This window comes from Urtica dioica, chromosome 1 (assembly GCF_054948205.1).
Source record: "Urtica dioica subsp. dioica isolate 48M chromosome 1, U.dioica_male_clone48M_v1_H2, whole genome shotgun sequence".
Lineage (NCBI taxonomy): Eukaryota > Viridiplantae > Streptophyta > Magnoliopsida > Rosales > Urticaceae > Urtica > Urtica dioica.
Window position 1 is genome coordinate 4402110 of NC_142756.1, and position 21817 is coordinate 4423926.

Consider the following 21817-nt stretch of genomic DNA (forward strand, 5'->3'; position numbering starts at 1 on the left):
AGCTTCTGATCTCTATCTCTGCTGCGCTCAGCCACCGGAGCCCCAACGAAAGCTCTGATCCACCACCCGGAACGGGAAGCAGAGACCTGTTGAAGGTGGTGCGACCCGGCCAAAGCCGTTGCTCGACCATCGACTCCAGGCTCAGGCATAAACAAGCATGAGTATCCCGTTTACCGAACGTGGCGGACCGGCGAGCTTCTGATCTCTATCTCTGCTGCGCTCAGCCACCGGAGCCCCAACGAAAGCTCTGATCCACCACCCGAAACGGGAAGCAGAGACCTGTTGAAGGTGGTGCGACCCGGCCAAAGCCGTTGGTCGACCACCGACTCCAGGCTCAGGCATAAACAAGCATGAGTATCCCGTTTACCGAACATGGTGGACCGGCGAGCTTTTGTCGGGGACGGCGTCGGGAATGACGGTTTGTCTCCACAGAGTGTCTCTCTCCACCGCGCTCTTGCCGGAGCACTGCTCCGCCACCGGAACCCCAGCGGAGGATCTGATCCACCAGCCAGATGGGAAGCAGAAACCTGGTGAGAGTGGTGCGACCTTGCCTACCCGGAAAATCTCGTTGATGGACCACCGACTCCAGACTCAGACAACGGTAGGAGTATCCCATCTGAACATGGCGGCTTCCACTGGGGTCGGCGCTAGCGACAGTGTCGTGGGTGAGCGGCGACAAAACCCTAGTTTTCATTTTAACCCTAAATCAAAGAAGAGATGAAATTCTTTAGAGAAAAGGAGAGAGAAGAACGATGAAATAGAAATCTGTGGGAAAAAAGAAAGAAAAAAAGAGACGTACCATTCCTTTTTAGCCGGAGCACCGCCGCACTGTCCGCCACCGGAGGCTCTGATCCAGCAGTCGGACGGGAAGCAGAGACCAGGTTATGGTGGTGCGACCTAGATCGACCACCAAATCCAGGCTCAGACAACAGGAAGAGTATCCCGTAACCGAACATGTAGGACCGGAGATTCCGGCGGGGTCGGCGCAGGGATCAGCCGTGTGAAGCCGGCGAGGAGAGACTGGCTGGGAAATCGAGGGGCATCAAAACCCTAGAATTTCTTCAGCGTAGTTTTCATCTGAAAAGTACAACCGAAAAAAATCAAAGATACTTTAGAGAAAAGGAAATTAAGAGGAACCAGAAACTAAGAGCTGAGGAAAGACAAACAAAACGTACCATCCTGTGGAGACAACATCGCAATTGGAAAAACCCTAGATCGTTAGAATGGAAGAAGAAAGAGTTTATTTATATGTTCATCGAAGCAGCGCGATCTCTATTTATATGTCCTTTAAACTTGGCGTCCAATTAACGCGCAATGGTTTTTCTTTATTTTATAATTTAATTATTATACGCGGTCGCTTGATTGTATTTCGCTAATTGAAGTCCAACGGGAAGTTCCTTGAAAAAAAAAAAGTGCAACGGGTAGAAAACCAACAAACTAATCTCCTGCATTTAATGCGGTCTTCCTTTGCATTCAATATGGTCTTCTGTCCTTTCCTGTATTTTACTAGATAATAAAGATAAAATAGCAAATAGTTTTGCTTTAATATGATATATTTTGGTCGGAAATTGTACACACTCTCACTAATTAAAGATCACCAGAATTTTTCTTATATGTATAAAAAATCGGAAATACTTGATTATTTTTATATGATCCCAAGACAAAAATTGATCCCCACTTTGCATATTTTCTTTCCATTCCTTTGAAAAGAGTTCTTTGCTCATTCTTTTCGTCTTGTCAACCCGGCTTTGGAGGGACTTTCTGGTCTCGTTCGTCGGAGCAAGAAATGTTGGATGACCGCATGGGTGGTATAGTGATTTGGCTCACAGCCAGCTTTGCCGTCCTCCAATACGGCAGAACCTCCTCAACGACATTATCAGGTAGACTAGACGAGGTTAAATAATCGATTTTGAGAAAACTTTTGGACTAACATAATTAAGAGTTCACGGGCATACAGTCATTATAGAGTTCACCAGAAGCTTTAATTTATGATTATAATTGATGTCACATATTTATTGGCTAAGGTAATGGACAAAATAATTGAGAAATAAATATAGGCCGTGATGGACCTATTAGACTATTTCTCGAAAATCGTTACAAGAATTGTTTGAATAAGTTTGTGCAACGATTCAAGCTAAATTGGCTCATAATCCAAATCAAGTTGTAGAAATATGATTCTAATGAGCTTTTCATGATGTAGAGCTATGTAAGAAGCCACTCATGGCCTTAGAAGTTTACGTACTCATATCATATTATTTATAATATTTTGTTGACTGTTCATGATAGTAAAAAATGGCTTGTATTGCTTACACTCCTGAGTGTGTAGTTCCCGTTCTAGAGTTTCTTCTATATGGGATTTTAAGCATTTTAGAAATAGACGTTAAGTTTATTAAATGCCCCCTTGATGTAAGCATCATTAGTTGAATTGCGTCACTAATACATGTGTTCGTTAGTGATATTTAACCTCCATTGTTTTCTAGTAGAAGAACACAAAAAAATAAAATGGTTTTGTATTTAATATTATTCAAGTTTAAGAGACGAGAAAAAAAACAGAGTTCTTTACTATTGAAACATATAATAAAAACACCGGTTAATTAAATAAATAAACAACAAACACAAATGATGATTGTGGGTGTAGAGTTTGACCCTTCCTAGCTAATTGTTGTTGGGGCGTTAAAGTGTCATGACCCACGAGCATCATCAGCTCGCCCACGTGCTGCGACCAAATAATTCGAATAATGAAACGACTCGCGAGCGTCATCAACTCGCTCACGAGCCAAAAAGGCTAACTCCGAAATAGTATGCAAAGTACTAACGGAACTACAAAATCATAACGTCAAGTACTTTTGCCACAGAAAATAAACTTCAGGTATATAAGTACTGATTTACGAAAACTTTAAGTATTTTTGCCGCAATTAACTCAAAACAATTAAAATACTACATTATTAATAATGATTGTTTTGTTGAAAATGTTAATTTGAGAACCAAAATGACTTTCACGTATTATCTCATTGAGTAGTTACGCTTACGCTATAAAACCAAAAATGTCAAATCATAGCAAACAATTTTGTTTATTAGGCCTAAAAACTTTCTAAAATTATTTGCATTGATTCAAATGGTCGTGGCTGAGTAATATCACAAACAAACGACAAAACAAAACTTATGTCCATCAATTTATAAAGTTTTAGGAGTTAACCTAATTTTAAAAACAATTTCAACCTGTTTTCTTTAATACCCAAAATCACCTAAGCTGTCAAATTATTATAAAAATTATACTTTCCCGATTAAAATAGTTTGACCAAGATTATGGTTTAAAAAGCCACAACCTAACCGCCGCAAAGGCTCAAAATTAGAGAGAGCTTTTCTGCGTATTGCCTCATAACAGAGTAAATTTCAAAACATTTGAAGCTGTAAATAGAATCTGTGAACGCTGTGACAACATAACCACCTAAAATGACACCAATTAGAACATGCCGTAATCCCCAAAGCACTTTAATAAGGCAAACAAACTCAACATTAGATATAACTACTGCAGATATCAAGAATCCCTTCAAATCACCAATGAAAAGTTGACAAAATAACTACATGTAACAGTAGAAACAATACACCATTACAAGCATGTATAGATTATAGACCATCCATGACCTCTAAATTATAGACAAATACATGATCAAGTAACTTGTCAAATACATCCCTTGGTCTATATCACATAATAATTCAGACTTTCAGACTGTTTGTTATAAGTAAACACAAACAAGCAAATAACTAATAAGTTATATTCAAACTTCCAGTAGTTATATTATGTGAATTATGTTGCCATGTGTTTATGAGTTATAATAAATATTAATACTATTGTATATTGTGTGAAATATAAGCTGTGTACAACGTGTTATTTATTCTGTATTTTTTTCGTAATTAGGGATTTGCATACCACTTAATCTGTAATGGATTGTATCTATATGTTGTACATATTTGGCCTCACTGTGCAGAGCATCTTCACAAGCACACACGACATGATCCAAAAAATATCTCCCATAAAATAAAGGAAAAATGGTATGAAGTAGCCAATTCAAACTATGATTTTTGCAAAATAGTCATAGTTTCATTAGCTATAGCAAAATAGTCAATTGAGAGTACTGTGACTTTTAATCCTGTCTCGATTAATTTTAATTTCTAAAATAAAAGAAATTGCGATTAGTTGAGCAAAGAAAAAAAAAACTATACGTACGAGTCAAGTTGAATTCACATGTCACCATAGTAAAAAATAAGTTACCAGCAACAACTGTATATTATCTCTCCTCTTTTTATTAATAAGATTGCCCAAATCAAACGGTAATTCGTCCAATTCCCGTATACATTAAACACCAAATCGTTGGCCCATTACAACTTGGGTCCGAAACTAACCAGCCCAACCCAAGTGACTCGGAGGGAAACTGTGATGTCTTCATCGCCGGAGACCGGGATTTTACTCTCGGCGACGACCACGGCGTGAATTTCAGCGAGCTTTTCCCTGAATTTCCTTATCGTTACGAGCACCGTCGACTTCGTCGCCTCGTCGGCCAGATCTTCTGCCTTGCTCTCTGTGCTTGTCGTCGTCCTGAATCTCTACAGGTTAATTCCTTGCTTCTTTCTCTCAGACGTGGAATTAGACCCAAAGTTTCATTCTTTTCTGTCTGTCCCTAATCAATTGCCTGATCAAGTTTGTTGCTATATTAAATTTTTAGCATCAATTTATCTGTTGTGTAGTCTCTGATATTGCATTTCATATGCGAACTGTGCTTAGAACTCTCGGGTGTGAGTACAGAACATGGTTTCAGTTCTACGCAGAATAGCCCTAAAATTTAAATAAAGCCCTTACTCAGATTAAATCACAATTTAACACAAACATCCAAGAAAATAAACAATCAAGCAGAAATTTGAAGGCACAGAAAGGAATGCATGTGTTTGTTCATCATCTCAAATCTTCGTTATAATTAGTTATCAATTTCACCCTTAGAGCTCTCTTTCTCACGTATACAGGGAATCCTGAGACTACCATGAAGAAACTTTAATATAACTCTTCTTGGTACCACTCAAAGCGCTCAATACAATATTGATTTACGACTTATTCTTTTCTATCTTATGACCATCACAAGTCTCTTGCTGATCCGTGCTCTACACATGTATATGCATGCCAAGTGAGCCAAATCAACGGGGATGCTTATCACTTTTTTTTTTTGAAGAACCGAATAGGAATTCATGAGTTTAATTGGCTTAAGGATGAAATATAGTAACTACATTGAATGGGGTTCAGATAGTTGACTTGACAAGTCGATAAGTGGATTTTAGGCACGTTTAATTGTTATAGCTGAGAAGTCAAACTGAAGTACATCAATGCTAATGTTTAATCACTCTTCATTTTCGTGTGTAGTTGGATAATGAAAATGTTGATTCGGACAATATGGAGTTTAAGTAGCAAGAAACAAGTAGGATTTCTGAGGCTGCTCAGAAGAGATTTATCAGTTTCAAGCAGAACTGTGATAGAAAAAGCTTCTAAAGATAATGAACTGAGGATCTTCATTGTTTGTGGAGAAGTTTCCGGGGATACTATTGGATCTCGGCTCATGAAATCGATAAGGAAACTTTCTCCTCTTCCTGTCAGCTTCTCGGGCGTTGGAGGGTGAGCTATTTATCTCTCGTCATTGAGGTCATTATAAATTCCCTTTTGATTGTGTTAACGTGCTTAATTTTTTTTTAACAAAATCCTTTTTTACCCAGTTTGTGAATGATAGAAAGCAGAGGCTCAAGTAATTTGATATCTTCAAACTCAATACGTGGGATAATTTTCTGGAGACAACTTAATTTAAATCGTGTATCCGTTATTCTTTTCATGACTAACATTCATCTGTCTGTCCAGGTCAATGATGTCCAAATATGGTTTAAAGTCTGTGTTTCCCGTAGAAGATATATCAGTAATGGGGGCATGGGAGTTGCTACCACATTTATATAAGATCAAAGTGAGTAGCGAGAGATTGTGCCTACATTAACATTGTAAAGGAATTTAAAGCACATCTACTTTTTCTTTGTTTGTGTTTTAAGTTTGAGTAAACTTTGTCGAGACTCGAGTCTAGTTATGATATTTGGAGCATTAATTAATGGCTGAAACTAAAAATGTCAGTTGCGGTTGAAGGAGACTATTGAGGCTGCTCTTTTGTTTCGACCCCACGTAGTCGTAACCGTGGACTCTAAAGGTTTTTCTTTCAGGCTTTTAAAGCAATTACGAGGTAATGCGATTTTGCCATGTGTACTTCATTTTGGTCTGCAGTGATAAGCGGCGTTTTAAATGGAGATTTTTTTTTTGGGTTTTTTTTTTTATTGGCAGCTAGATATGATGAGCAGAGCTTCGATGTACCGGTACACTTCCACTATGTAGCTCCGTCATTTTGGGCATGGAAAGGCGGTGAAGCGAGACTCGGAGGATTAGCTGCGTTTGTGGATCACATCTTGTGTATACTTCCGAACGAGGAAAAAGTATTGAGAGAAAATGGACTGGCTGCGACCTTTGTGGGACACCCGATTCTTGAGGATGTTTTGGAGATGAACTCTGTATGGTATATCTTTCTTTGTCCGAGGGGCTCGTAATTTTCGTAAACCTTGTTGGAAACATCGAAGTAGATCTTTTCAGATATATCTATTTTAGGTATATAGTTTGAACTGTTGTATACGTAGTTTCTGTTAATTATTTTTTTCTGGATCTTAACCAGTAGACAATGACAGAGTAGCTCTACTAATGTGTCTCTAATGGCATTTTCTTTTAGGGAAAAAACTCATTATCACGTGTATGGAAGATCGAAGGAAACTCTAGCGGTTTCAAGAAGCAGAATGTAATACCTGCCGGTAAAACTCTACTTATCTTTTTTCATCAATTTTATAAATATTGTAATGTGTATTGTTCGACACATTCAACATCTTTTAACCAAAGTGTACGTATTAATTTTATAATATTTATTCATGAAGGAGCTATGGTTCTATCGGTTTTTCCCGGAAGCAGATTACAAGAAGTCAGAAGAATGCTCTCCGTGTTTGAAAAAACAATGGAAGTGTTACACGAGTCTCTTCCCGAGTTGGTGACAATCGTTCATGTCGCTTCGAACTGGCACGTTGAAAAATATATCAATAAAGCTCTTCAAAAGTGGCCCGTTCGAGCTATTTTGGTTCCCGGAGGCTGTGCCAACCTGAAATACGATGCGCTAAGCGTAAGAGAAAGAATACGAATCGAAAGACATATATCTAATGAGTGAACTTTATATATATATATATATATATATATATATATATATATATATATATTTAAATTCTCTGTTATTCCGAACTGGGTATAAGCTTAAAACAAATGGTATTGCAGGCGAGCGATGTTGCATTGTGTACTTCGGGTACCGTTGCTGTGGAGATGCAATTAGCACGGTTACCGTGTGTGGTTGCTTATCGAGCCCATTTGGTGACCGAGCTGATAATCCGATACAGAGCAAAGATACCTTACATTTCGCTCCCAAACATTCTTCTAGATTCGCCGGTCATACCCGAAGCTCTCTTCCAAGCATGCACACACACAAGTCTAGCTGCATTATTACTGTAAGATTATATTTGTGTTCTTGTTGAGCAATATATAATTTCATCTTTTTAATAATGTCCTTTGAATCGTGTTACATCAAATGCGCTTTAATGCAATAATAAAATCAATTGCAGCAAATTACTATGTGACGAAAGCCTTCGAGAAGAACAGATTGCTGCTGCGGATAAGGTAATCAGACTTTTATCTGCGCCGGAAACACGTGACTCCGAGTTTTTCGGTCAATCGCCAAGTATGTTAGCAGCGTCGACCATATTGTACTACAAAACGACGTAACGCTTAGATGTTTAGAGATATGAACAGTTTGACGTCTATTCGATCAAGCTTCATTGACGTACTTTAAACTTATTGCCATTTCTTATTCGTTGCTGACTGGAAGTTGTAACGTACTTTAGGGTTTATGGTAATTGTAATAATTAGTTATTATTTAAGGTTTGTTTTTTAGAATTGATGATATCTTAGTCTGTAAATAGATTTAATAAGAGTGGATTCTGCATGGAAATTATATGTGTGTAGTGGAGAGGAAGAAATTCCTCAAGTATTTTATCCTAACGAATATCAATGTTCTTGAAATGTTGATCCTCTGTCTCAAATCAATTCGAAGATTATACTTTATTAACTCGGGTGTTTCTTCAAATGTTCCAAAGTTTGTTTTATAGATAATGCATAAGATAAAAATTCCAACCTATAGCATTTTTTTTAAGTTATGAACAATAGAAGGCAAAGGTAGAATTTGGTCAAAAAGTAATCTCTACCCTTTCGCGAAGTTTCCTAGGTTTCCTTTTTTTTGCTTTATTTAGAACAATGAAAAGCAAAGTAAGATAAGGCCGAAAAATAGCCATCAATTGGGACCCAAAAAAAAAAAAATAATAATAATAATCGCAAGAAAGTTCTATGCCTCAAACCACAAGTACGTTCTTCGACGCGAAATAAGAACTAATTTTATTTTTTTAGCTCTTTACAGAATATATCCTTGTTTTGCGTTGCATGCATGGATGTATTAATTGCGATAAAATTCCAACATGCCTCAAGACCAGCTCAATTCAAAACCAAACTCCCCTACTAATCCTGAACTCTCTTAAAAATAGTAAATAATTTCTTTAAAACAATCTCAAACCACTAACTCGCCAACATTAATATTCACACCCAAAAAAAAAAACATACAATTCTTCCAAAAGAAAAACTTCTAAAATCACTTACTCTTATTCATGGCAGTGTCTAGAGGAAAAGTTGTGTTATTTTCCATGGGAGCACTTTGCGTCCTCTTCGCGTTCTTGATCGCCTCCACCGAGGCCTCGATCGACGACGGATCCGAGATCTCTCACATCCACGCCGTGAGTCGCGCCGGAAATTGCAAGGGAGGCTTGGACTCCGAGAAGGGAAACCAATGTCAGGACAACGACGACGAAGACACCGACGACGATGATGACGTGGACGATGACGTGGACGATACCTACAAGGTCGTGAACGACGTCAAGGTTTCACTCTCTAACCATGGACATGCCAAGGTCAACGCCCCGGAAGTCCTAGACGACGACGTCGACGATGATGCGCCTGAAACCAATCCCGAGCAGTTCGACGTGTTGGGTCACTAGTAGTAAAATAATTAAAAAAATTATTTCTTCCCTGACATCACATATGGATTTTTTGTTTTTTCCTTTTTAAATTGGGTTTCTAGTAATGTTCTTGATTTCATCATAATTCATCGTGTGCGTTACTTTGATAATTATTATATGGGGTGGGTGTTTTAGATTTTCATAATCGGTTGTATCACATTCTGATTTTCATTCTCAAGAGCAACACAATCGCTCGTGCTTAATTGTGTAATCATAGATAGGGTAATGACATGGTGTTAATTAGACGTCTTGGATTAGTCCAATGTAAGGTCATTTTGAGAGTAGTTTTCATAATACATACCCAATGAAACTTAACGAGGCAATGGTTGGCCTTATATGATATTTAGTCTAATTCTTATATTGATGATATTGGAGTACTTCCAATTTGACCAATTATACATACCTATGTTGGGAATAGCATGCCACAAAAACCAACTAATACGTATCTAATACTTTTTTCTCTAGACATGCACGATGAGATCTAGATTTTACCATTATAATCTAGGTGAGCAAAAGTCGATAACTAAAAAAAGGTTAAGAAACTCGTTTTAGGGTTTATTCCCCCTGTTAATTCTACATCAAGACATTATTAGTGAGGGCTAAATTCGTACTCACTAGATTCAACAATCTATTTCATGAGTATATTGACGCGTTAAGATTGTAAGATCAATGAAAATAAAATATTTTACTAAACTTTTTATTTTGTTTTCATTGTGATCCTTAGAATAAAATATTTATAAGATCTGATGATAAAAAAATAAAATAAAAAGATTAAGAAGACTAGGCTGAGTCACATTGAATAACACGTTTGGACAGCAAATCCTCATCCAATTATCATACGAGTTGTGGCCATTTCTCATGGTTCTTGATAAATAATGTTAGATATTTTAAAGAAAAAAATATAACGATTATTAGTGAAAAGTCCGCCATGATATCATCTCTCGCGTAGTTGTATCCTTTTAAGTAGTTCTTTACCGAGCTGATTTTATTATTACTATCATTTTAGTCTTTATTCAGTACTATTAGTAACACAAAAAATACAAAAAGTATCCACCCTGAACACAAATTATTAACCTTGAACACAAATTATTCTTATTGATAAAAATATTTAAATCACAAGTTGCAGAGATTAATTTGAAATTGAATGAAAAAAAAAATTAGGCTGTAAAGTGTACTAAAATTTTAGAACCTAAGACCAACAAAATTAGTCATTACGGGTAAAAAAAATAAAAATAAAATAAGTAAATAAAAAACAGTAATCAAACATCAGTTCTACTAGCAGTAGGTAAGGTATTTATTAATTTATTTTTTAAGTATTTCCTACTAGATAGTACATACATCAGGTAGTTTTTATCTCTCTGTCGTAATTGTCGTGAAATTGTGGCGAAAATATATATATATATATATATATATATATATTAGCACCACAATTATTAATTGTCAACGGGAGAGTTGGATTAGAAGAGGAGAGCGATTTCATGGCAGCTCCAAAGCTTAAAGCGCTATGGAACCATCCAGCTGGACCAAAAACTAGTCAGTTACTTTTATCAATTTTCTATATCATCATCTCTGAATTTCTATTAATTTGTTCTTCGTGAACAAATTCATATATATAAAATGTGTAGTCTATATAGATACAAGAATTTTTTTTTTCAAAAAGATATACATATAAGAATCTTGTTTCATAAGCATCTATACCCATCATCTGTTTCTTTTTACTCTCTTTTTCATGTTTGCAATCATCATACAAAATACTAGTTTTAACACTTTAACTATGCGTTGGACGAGTCACAAGAACAACTTTTTCTTTGATTGCTTTTTTTATTAGCACAAGCCTTGATGAAAATTCTGGTTTATATATAGTTTTCAGAGCGATGGCTTATAGATCATGATTGATTTGCCAAATTTGATCAATAGATGATTGGTATGCCAAGTTTGAAATAGATTTTTTACCACTGTTTCTTTTTTTTATTATATGTACGCTAATTTACCTATAGCTTATCTGTACAAAATTCGGATTATATTTCTTTCTCTTTTTTAGGGAAAATTCGGATTATTTAAAAAAAATGACTAATTAGAAGACTTTTATGACTATGGTTGTCAATAAAATTTATGTTTTCGTGACATATTTATCATTGGATATAGTTTTTTTCATGACATGAGTGAAATAAAACTATCCTAATAATAAGGAAAAGTCTTTCAATTAATTATACTTCTAAAATAATCCCTACAAAATAACCACCCGGGGAGTTTGTCATAATCAAGCTGCGAACATGCTACACATGATATATATTTAAATAAGGGTACTTTAGCAAAATAACCAACTTAAACGTTGGAAATTGCTAAATAGCCAAGGTTTGGTAAATATTAGGTAAATAGTCAATTTTATATATTTACAAACGTAAATACTAAGTAAATAACCACTGCCATATTAAGACACGTCATCATTTATGGTTATTTACCTAATATTTACCAAACTTTAGCTATTTAGCAATATTAAACGTTTAAGTTGGCTATTTTTCTAATTTTTTGTTTAAATAAAGATATAAAATATTGTGGCTATAATTACTAAGTATTTGAACATTTTCACAAACTCAACAATCCTAAAGCGTCTGACACATTTTATAAACCATCGTTGTGAACTAATTTAAGTTTCCGATAATACATCCAAAATAATTTCGCTGATGATCACAAGATTGTCCAAAAATATAATGTTGCAGTTCATTTCTGGGCACCAAGTTTTAAATGGGGCATAACAATGGCAAATATTTTTGACTCGTCCAAGCCGCCTGAAGAGTTATCTTACTACCAACAAGGAGGTTCGAATTTTTTGGCTATTCGTGATTATATAATCTCTTTTTTATATTATTATATATATCATTAACCTAATATGATATACATGTGTATTAGCCATTGCTAGTACTGGACTTATCTGGGCAAGATACAGCACAGTTATTATACCGGTAGTGTATCTAACTCCAAGATAACTTTTACGACAACCTTTTTTTTTTTAAAACGAGAATGTTAAATTAGTCCGTACTATATACTCCATATAGACACATCAAGTCGTTGCACTTAAGTTCTAAGTTCTAATAAGAGAAACTTTTAAGTTATAAGAAGTGGTTGGAGGATTTAAAAAAACTTTTTAAGTTTAATTTTTTTTTTCTTCAATCAACTCTCCAATTCATTAATTTTTAAAAACTAATATGACGATGTCATAGACATTAAATAAGTGGTTGGAGGATTATAAGAAACTTTTAAGTTTAAAGATAACAATTGTGAGATATAGATTTTGTAATGTGTATAAAATATAGATGATAGCATGCTTATTTATATTTAACGTAATATATATTGCTTCGATCAATAGAAATATTCGTAGTTCTTTTGGTTTTATATGTAATGTTTTCATTTATGATGAATCATATATTTTTTTTAATTATTATTCAATCAAAATCATAGCATGGAAAACATATATAGAAAATTTGATACATTATATATAATATATATATAATATATATATAATATATATATATATATATATATATATATATATATAGTGTTGAGGCCTCTTCCTAACTTCTTTTATTTATATGCTTCCCATATTATGTAAACATAAAATTTTATTATTTTATTTATATAAATAGCCATTCGTGATTTATATGTATCTATTTATTCGATGAAATTGGAAATTTACTCTTCATTATTTCAAGTAGTTTAATAATAATAAAAATTAATGTCAGATAAACATGCAAATAAAGTTACTACTAAAGTTAGAGTATAAGACTTAAATATGACCAAATAGTCATTTCACCAAATATATTGTGCTGTTTTTTTAAAAAAAAAAAAAAAAAAAACGTGTGTGAATTTTGTTGAATTCCTTTTTGTAATTTGAACTGGACGAATAGTATATCTGATATTTTAGTTTATGTCCATTCATTTATATGATAGAATGTGAACTATGCTATTTGCAGAAGAATTGGAACCTTTTCAGTAGTAGCCTCGTGATGGGTGCAACTGGTGTTTACCAGCTTGCTCGTAAATTTCAGTTACGTCCTAATGCCTAAGAATAATTTCGAAATAATTGTCTATTTGTATAATTTATATCCAAATGTTACTCAAATTATCAATATCTATTTTCTCCAGGCACGGTTTTGAGCTCTAATAGTACAGATGAGGGTGTAACGAAGAACATTGAAGGTTGAAGGAATTAAAGTACCATCGAAGTGTTATTAACTAAATATGCATTGGGATTGAGGAAGATTACTTTTGGATGGTTTTTTCTATTGTTTGTGTGAATCTTGTGATTTTGAGACTGTATGATCATATATAAATAAGTTCAAATAACCATACTATAACATAGTGTGTAATGTATGATTAATTCTTATCGCTGCTCGGCGGTGGAGTCTCTTGTGTGTGGTCGAATCCGATGATGATTTCCTCGCTGGACTCGCCTTTAGTCTAGATGTCTCGCTCTCCTATATATTTATATATTTTGCGCATCTCTTAATTTCAATCACTTCTTTTCAATCTTTAATTGACGTACTTTTTTTTCAATCAATAAATTATCATATTTTGTGCAATGGAGAAATAAACTATCATTTTTTTACATTTTCGGATATACTATTAATAATATATATGTATTAGCAGTGACGGAGCCAGAAAAGCCCATCAGGGGGGCTAATTTGAAAAAAAAAATTCAGGGGGGGCTTGATTGTAAAAAATTTATAAAAATTGGGCCAAAAGTATAAATTTTCAAGGGAAAAAAATGTAATTTTTTTTTAAAACAGGCAAAAAGTGCAAAAAAAAAAATTTGAGGAGGGGCTTAAGCCCCTGCTGGGCCTATACTGGCTCCGTCACTGTGTATTAGGATTAATATGAACAAAATTAATTTTGTTGGGTAAATTTGTATTATATAGAAATAGTAATGGGTTAAAACTAAATTATAAAAAATTTATAGTTTGAGAGGATATACTTATAGGATTATTTTTGAAGAATATGTAATATAGAGATGGAGTTGAGATAAAAAAAAATAATAAAAAAAATAAAAAATAAAAACATTGTTCATTGATGTAAAAATGTAAAATATAGATGGAAATGAAGATGCAATGGAGATGGTCTAATAGAATGTTAATCTTTTGTGTCAAACACTTCATTTATATATATATATATATATATATATATATAGAGAGAGAGAGAGAGAGAGAGAGAGAGAGAGTAGAACAAGATGGAAGATCAGAGAACTAACATTTTGATTTTATAGAGAGGAAAAAAGTTTGATGTTCAAATGAGCCCAAGGGCTATTCTCAAAGAGCTCAGCGAGGAAATGCAAAAGTTGACTAAAGTCAAAGCTGAGACCATGTAGTTCATCGTTCCACAGTCGTCCCAGACAAGCTCTAGATTGCTGCCCCCATTCGCGAACGAGCACGAGCGCCTGAGTTTACAAGAAACGTTCATGATCGAGGTATTCTTTTTAGAGTTTATTTTGTAATTGAAGCATAGCTCTTTCCCATTTCAATGCCTAAAGTGTAGTTTCTTTCAATGGGTTTTTTCAATGCCTAAAGTGTAGTTTTTTTTTTCCGTAGCTTTACGCTTAATTTTAACTTGAAGTTCAAAATATTGGCTTTGTTCAAGTTTACCGCGGTTAATTGAAAGATAAAAAAACGATAATGGTAACCGCGTGAAAAATCGAAATGTCCACGGCACATACTTAAACAACTTTTTATAAAATAAAATAAAAAAAAAAAGAGGGAAAAAAAAAAGATTGAGGATCAAATAGTGCACCCTCAATTTGAAGTTATGCTGAAGGAGTCTATACCCTCAAAATGAAGTTATGATCTCTCTATTGGATATGCACTGAGAAATTGGAAGAAAAAAGAAGAGAGCGGAGAAATAGAGTTACTTAAAGAGGAAGACTCTCTTGGTCTCTCTCATGAAAATTAAAAAGAAAATGTAATTACGATCAAGCATAAGTTTATGAGTAAGATTATATTAAAAGTTTAAATTTCTACCTTAAGCTCCCAAAACTAGGAGATTTGCTACCAAAATTTTATAAATTTTAATTAATAGTCAGTGTGATGATATGGCACCTAGTGAACGGTTTGGGCTATCCAAGATTGCCCTTTTGTGTTTTATAATAGTCATTATTATGACACATTTCGAGTAGTTTTGCGTTTGAATTTTGAATAGCCATTAAAAGCGTGTCATTAATTTAAATTATCTACAAATTAGCAATTAATTATGGTTATAGGATGTTGTGGATTTAGTTATTCCATCTAACTACTTCGATAAAAAAAATTTAAAATCGTGTAAATTGTTTCATTCAGGTTGTTCATTATTTTTAGGTTCATAGGTTCGAAATACTTATTAACGTTTATGAACATATTTTTACAACTCTACTAATAAATGTTTACAAGTATTACTGTTTGCATTTTTTGCAGTCAAGTTGTTTGAACATCATTCTAATTGTTCATTTTTTAGTCCATGTGTTAAAAATTATAGCGGATAGGGCATAGATAGAGGCAATTATGGGATCGGATAGCATAAATATGAAGAGATGACTCCGTTTAGATTATGCGGATCTGAATCCCGACGAGGAAGAGTCTGTGGTGACCCGTCTATCGCACCGCCCTTCAAACATCACGTCGATGTCAACACCTGTGTCCGAGACGCCATGCCACTACTCGAAATCCTCGTCAGCGAAGGTTGAATCTCCCAAGTCCTCGTTACTTTGTGCTTGTTTTATTCCTTGAATGTTTGATGTGTTTTAAATAGATAGATTGTGTAGGTATATTTTCTCCTCGATATATGCGATTTTTATTAAGTGCCATTTATGATATTTTTTATTAAAAAATTATAAATAATGGTTGGGATGTTTATAGGGTATTTATATCGATTTGTCTTGTTAATAAAATTTTGTGGCTATCTACTTAAAAAGTTACAGAAAATTTATTATATAATAAAACATGAGTTTTCATATGACAGTATATTTAAAGAGTTTTTAAAAAATTTATTTTCTTTTTATTTATTTTTTCCACCAAAAAAATTATTTTGCAATCTCCCAATTTCATTTACATAACTAAAATATTCAGAAATGTTCATTTTGTGAATCAAGTCGCCTCTTTTTTTTATTATAATTAACAAAAAATGATATTAATGTATTTTATAAAATAGTCATAGTTTGGTTTATTGAGAATTTGACAATAATAATATTATTTATTTGAAAATTACCAAAAATCAACCAAAAGCTAAAATTTGACGCATTTATTACTAAATCACTTGTGTAAAAGACTGTAATATTCTTAATGAAATATGTCATTTTGTGACACATCGGTTACGAAATCGAAAGACTTCGTGATAATTTTATCAAGAAATTCTCTATTTTTTTTTTCCAAATTATAATCGAAGGATAGAAGTGCCACAAAATCATTCTATTTCGTGACATATGTATCACGAAATCCGTCTATTTCGCTACAGATTTTATTAAGGGTATTATAATTTTTGCATAAATGATTTAGTAATAGATGTGTCAAATTTTGGATTTTTTGTTCTTTTTTTGTAACCGTCAAGTAAATAGTATTATTGTTGTTAAATTTCCTCTTTTAATCGCAGTATGAAAGAAAATTTGTGCTTTGTTAAAAACTTGAAACTTGAGTATTTTGCAAATCAATTACTTAAAAATAACTATTTTGTGTAAATTTTCCTTGTCAATAATAAAAAAAAAAAAAAAAAAAAAAAAAGCATTCTTTCGCCGAAGACGCATAGAAAACTTTGTGAAGTGTGATCGATCAAATTAGGAGGTTAGTTGCTTCAAACCACTAATACAGTTTCTTCATCGCTCGACCATTTCCCAGTTTGAATTCAGTAAGGCTAGAATTTTTTATGCGATTGCTTTGATCAAATTAGGAGGTTTAGTTTCTTCAAACCAGTATGCGAATTCTTGCTTTAAGCCACTCATTGACCGTCTTTAGTTTTAGGAAGAGTCGAAACGCTGGTGGATAGGTTTTTAAGAATGACCATCGCTAAAAGATTATTCAATTTTGTCATAATTTAGGCTGATTGCTTTCCTTTGAGGATATTTTTCGGGGATTAAGCTGATTTTGATTAAGTCGATTTTGATTTTTAATTTTGAAATAGTTATGAATAACGATGGTGATTTAAGACGATTTTAGCTGTGAGATTGAAGAAATATTTTTGATTTTTGGCTTCGTGAGTAATTCTGTTTCTGTTTCGAGTTCATGAACGCAATCATTATTCCTTTTATTTTAATAGAATGTTAATCCTTTGTGTCAAACACTTCATTTGTAGAACAAGATGGAAGATCGCAGAACTGACATTTTGATTCTATGGAGAGGAAAGAAGTTTGATGTTCAGATGAGCCCAAGCGCTACTCTCAAAGAGCTCGGCGACGAAATGCAAAAGTTGACCAAAGTCAAAGCCGAGACCATGCGGTTCATCGTACCACAGTCGTCCCAGAAAAGCTCTAGATTGCTTACCCCGTTTTCGAATGAGCACGAGCGCCTGAGTTTACAAGAAACTTTCATGATCGAGGTATTCTTTTTAGAGTTTATTTTGTAGGTGAAGCATAGTTCTGTCTCATTTCAATGCCTTCGTGTGCTTTTTTTCAATGTTTTTTTTTCTTTTTTCTTTTTTTCTTTTTTCATACGCTTTCTATGTGGTGCTATTCGGAGTTAACATTGGAGAGCTGGAAATAGGATGGATAGTGAAAATTTGAAAGCAATGAAAATGGGAGGGAAAATCATAATTCTATGAAAAATAAGAGAGGAAGAGAAGATGAGTTGTTAGAAAAGAGATAAAAAAATTTCCCTCAATCCATACAACACAAAGAGAGATAAATCTTTTTTTTTTATTATTGTTTTCTAGGGCAAGCCAATCAGAATGATGGGAGTATCGGAGAACGAGGTGGAAGAAATTCTACAAGCTGAAAATTTGAACTTGAGGATAGCTGGATTTGATGAAGAGGAGAAGAGGTCGCGGCAACGAATGTCTCACGGGCCTCGATTCGCTCCAAAACTTCCAGAAGGACCTTATACCTTTTGCGATTTTCGCACACTTCAACTTCCGGGTATAGAGGTACCTTTCTGAACCTCATTGTCCTATATATATTTCGTTTATAACCCGTGCTATTCTTATGGAGATCTAAGCCCATCGATATCCCTTGCTGCTCTATAGTCAACAATAATATTATCGATTAACTATTTGAGCGATGAACCAATCTCTTTGACTTCACTACTCAATCATGAAGGCACATAAAATAACACTTAATTTATTTTTATTTTTTTCTCATAAACACTCTTATATAGACTAAAATACGACTAAAAAAGTGAAATTCACCAATTTACTTTATGACTCATGTACAGTTGAAGCCTCCTCCTTCCGAGGCATTGAAAAGAATGCACATGCTCGCCTCCGATCCTGGGATTGTTGCGATAATGAACAAGGTATTACTTCAACAGTACAACATATCTAATATGTCTCTGCTGAGTTTTGTGTTGGAGAATCTGATGTGCTTATTATCATTGTTTCGCTTTTTTTGTTCTTCTCTAAAAGCACCGATGGCGTGTGGGAATCATGACTGAGATGGCTCCTGAAGGGTATGTAGGCATAAGTCCGAAATGCATTCTTGGCTTTAACAAGGTACGGAACGATACATATATATTATTAGCGCCAAAAATGAATTGTTTGGGGAATTTAATTTGTGTTCGTTTTTCGTTCGTTATTCGCTCTATCTGCTCGGTTGTAGAATCAAGGAGAGGAGATATCTCTACGCCTTCGAACTGATGATCTGAAGGGTTTTAGGAAGTACGAGATGATAAAGAAAACTCTACTTCATGAACTTGTAAGCTAAATTAAATTTTCTTGCGTGTATATTTTCCATTACTGCAGAAACACGGGCAAAACCTTTTTATTTTTTTATTTTTTTTATTTCTTAGTGTTGAACAAGGAAAAGCTTATTGTTTCTACTTTATTCTCAGGCGCACATGGTTCACAGTGAACACGATGCAAACTTCTTTGCCCTGGATAGACAGGTAACTCCTATGTTCAGCTCCTTTAAAACTTTTCATGTGTAATCTCTATTATCAGATTCTTTGTTGTTGTTTGTTAGACCCATATATTATCAACAGGGGTGAATTGTTATTTTTCATTTATTTTATGACATTTGAATTTTATTTATGAAAATGTTTAGATTTAGTGTAAATAGATCGTTACGGTCTTTGGGGTTCATGAGATTGAGTGGGGCTAATTTGGAGGTAGAGATTGGCCAATTTCTCCAGCCCAAATTTAGCTCGATAAAAGTATCTATTTGTGTTTTTGGTTCTAAGTGTCTGTGTCATCTTCTGTAGTTGAACAAGGAAGCTAATAGCTTAGATTGGACAAGATCGACAAGCCACACTCTTAGTAGAGCCGGGCGTTCAGATCATCATGACGATGAGTTCGATTCCGGAGAAGATTACGCCATCTCCCAGAAACTCGGAGGAAATGCCTCGGACAAGTTGGCTAGTGCTCGTATGGCATCCGTGGTTGCTGCTTATCGGCGAATCGCAGACACTCCGGCCAGTAGTTTGGGAGTCGCTATAGTCCACAAAGAGCCAGACCCTGATAGTTTGAACGAGGTCGATCACGAGGAACCTGATCCCGATGATGTATCTGACCATGCAAACAGTATTGAGACCGATTATGATGAAAGCAAAGGCGTAGATGAAGAAGAAGAACCCGAATCTTTACCTCCTTCTGAGGAGACGAAGATACTGGATAGTTTGAACGAGGTCGATCACAAGGAACCTGATCCCGATGATGTATCTGACCATGAAAACAATATTGAGGCCGATTTTGATGAAAGCAAAGGTGTAGAAGAAGAAGAAGAACCCGAATCTTTACCTCCTTCTGAGGAGACGAAGATACTTGATAGTAGCGAGACTCGAGGTCAGAAGAATATCAACGAACCCGATCCAGACGAATCCACAGAGAAACGAGGTGTCGAGGATTATGAGTCTGAGGATAATTCCGGGATGCAAATCGATGAGCTTGATCCGGACGATGAAGATCTGCGAAGGATTCGAGATCCAGTTACAGCTGCTTGTGATCGTCTTAAGAAAGCTATTGAGCTCTTGCGAGCCGAGGTTGGTCCGTCTCAGACAATTGTGGTCCTCCAAACTCTTTTCAAGATTGTAAGGTAGCTCTTTTTTTTTCGTTTCTGGTTCGACTGCTCTAAGATCTTAATATAAAATGAATCTACAATTGCTTTGACTGTAAAACTAGAATTGACCGAGTATTGTGCTCTTGTTGCAGCAAGGTGATTGAGCATCCAAATGAAACGAAATTCAGAAGACTGCGAAAGGTACAGGGATTTTGTATCAATTATTAATGTTTAGCTTTAAAGATAGCATGCTCGATTGCTAACCAATGACTAATCGTTGCAGGCAAATCCTGTTATTCAAAGGACTCTAGCAAATTACAGAGGTTTTATTTTTTTTATTTTTTTTTTATTTGACAAATAAATATCTAGTGTTTTCTTTTCTAATTTATATCCGTCGTCGATTCAGCTTCGATAGAGCTTTTGGCTTTGATCGGCTTCAATGAAGAAGTGGTGTCGGATGAAACTGGGAACGCAGAAACATATCTAGTGTTGAAAAGGAATGATCCGGGCTTCTTATGGCTTGCCAAATCCTGCATCGAGATGAATATTTCAACCTAAATCTGGAATCTTTCGGCCACAGTTAAAATTGTTTAATACTAAGTTAATAGTGTGTCATACATGAATGTACATTTATCACCATACATATTATAAATTCTCTGTTGTGAGTATTAAGGCTTGTTTATGACACTTGAGGATTACTGATTGCCTTGAGAGTATCCATAAATAACGTTATAATGTTGATGGCTACATTTAGTGTAAAAAGATGTACTAAGGTTTGTTTGTGACTTGTATACGACACATTATAAATAAGTACAAGGCTTCTTTCTGAGACAAGTAGCTAGTCCAACAAGTTCACAAATTTGTGGTACACTAGGTTTTTGCTCCTTAATTGTATTGGAGACATTGATTAATGTCTCAAAATTCCAATTGCTGGTGTAAATGGTCAAATAAAATTTTAGAGAAATTTGAAGAAAAATAAAGCTCTAGCGGGAAAAATTGTTTTGCCGGAAAAATGTCAACGCAAGTTCACGTTCCAAACTTGAAAAACATAATGTTGCAAGTGGCCTAGTATGTGGGATTTTTCTATTTTATAAGCCTTTTACTTGAAAAAAAAAATCTAACAATTAATACAGTTGATTATTAATATCATACAAATTACGAGACGATAATTAATTTAATATTATTTAAAAAATTATACTTGAATTTCGACAGAGTTTTTCAATTAATCATTTTATTTCAAATATTATAGTCACTATTATAAATGATAAATTTTGAACAGCTTTTGCCTGGGCAAGAGTCCGGGTCTGTTGAGCCGATCGACACAGTTTGACAAGCAATCAAAGACGTGAAGCCACCACAATTTGAGATTGGCGAACCTCTTCTCACTCGAGAGTCGGATCGTCGAGAGACTACAAGGCAATCACTGACACCGGAACT

The 21817-nt window shown here is 34.6% G+C and overlaps 3 protein-coding genes across 5 annotated transcripts; all 3 read left to right on the top strand.

The window, feature by feature from the left end:
* The first annotated feature begins 4414 nt into the window (after window positions 1-4414).
* Window positions 4415-8160, top strand: LPXB (lipid-A-disaccharide synthase B). Of its 2 annotated transcripts, none has more exons than XM_089608313.1 (9): window positions 4415-4611; window positions 5411-5686; window positions 5897-5996; window positions 6158-6263; window positions 6362-6585; window positions 6798-6876; window positions 6997-7235; window positions 7385-7611; window positions 7726-8160. In XM_089608313.1, the coding sequence occupies exons 3-9, from the start codon at window positions 5901-5903 to the stop codon at window positions 7883-7885; spliced, it is 1131 nt and encodes a 376-aa protein (XP_089464439.1). In that variant the 5' UTR covers window positions 4415-4611; window positions 5411-5686; window positions 5897-5900; the 3' UTR covers window positions 7886-8160. The 2 variants fall into 2 exon arrangements, with proteins under 2 accessions (XP_089464439.1, XP_089464436.1); XM_089608310.1 differs by having other exon boundaries at window positions 5411-5659.
* Window positions 8161-10654: 2494 nt separating this feature from the next.
* On the top strand, window positions 10655-13289 carry LOC149406568 (mitochondrial pyruvate carrier 3-like). The gene is made up of 4 exons (XM_089617107.1): window positions 10655-10758; window positions 11946-12044; window positions 12136-12188; window positions 13197-13289. The coding sequence occupies exons 1-4, from the start codon at window positions 10704-10706 to the stop codon at window positions 13287-13289; spliced, it is 300 nt and encodes a 99-aa protein (XP_089473233.1). The 5' UTR covers window positions 10655-10703.
* A 3671-nt stretch (window positions 13290-16960) lies between these two features.
* LOC149406569 (zinc metalloproteinase-like protein) lies at window positions 16961-21214 on the top strand. 2 transcript variants are annotated; one of them, XM_089607596.1, is made up of 11 exons: window positions 16961-17085; window positions 17530-17772; window positions 18106-18315; window positions 18603-18683; window positions 18793-18879; window positions 18986-19081; window positions 19218-19271; window positions 19587-20416; window positions 20533-20581; window positions 20664-20703; window positions 20787-21214. In XM_089607596.1, the coding sequence occupies exons 2-11, from the start codon at window positions 17536-17538 to the stop codon at window positions 20936-20938; spliced, it is 1836 nt and encodes a 611-aa protein (XP_089463722.1). In that variant the 5' UTR covers window positions 16961-17085; window positions 17530-17535; the 3' UTR covers window positions 20939-21214. The 2 variants fall into 2 exon arrangements, with proteins under 2 accessions (XP_089463722.1, XP_089463726.1); XM_089607600.1 differs by having other exon boundaries at window positions 16961-17021.
* The last annotated feature ends 603 nt before the right edge of the window (window positions 21215-21817 follow it).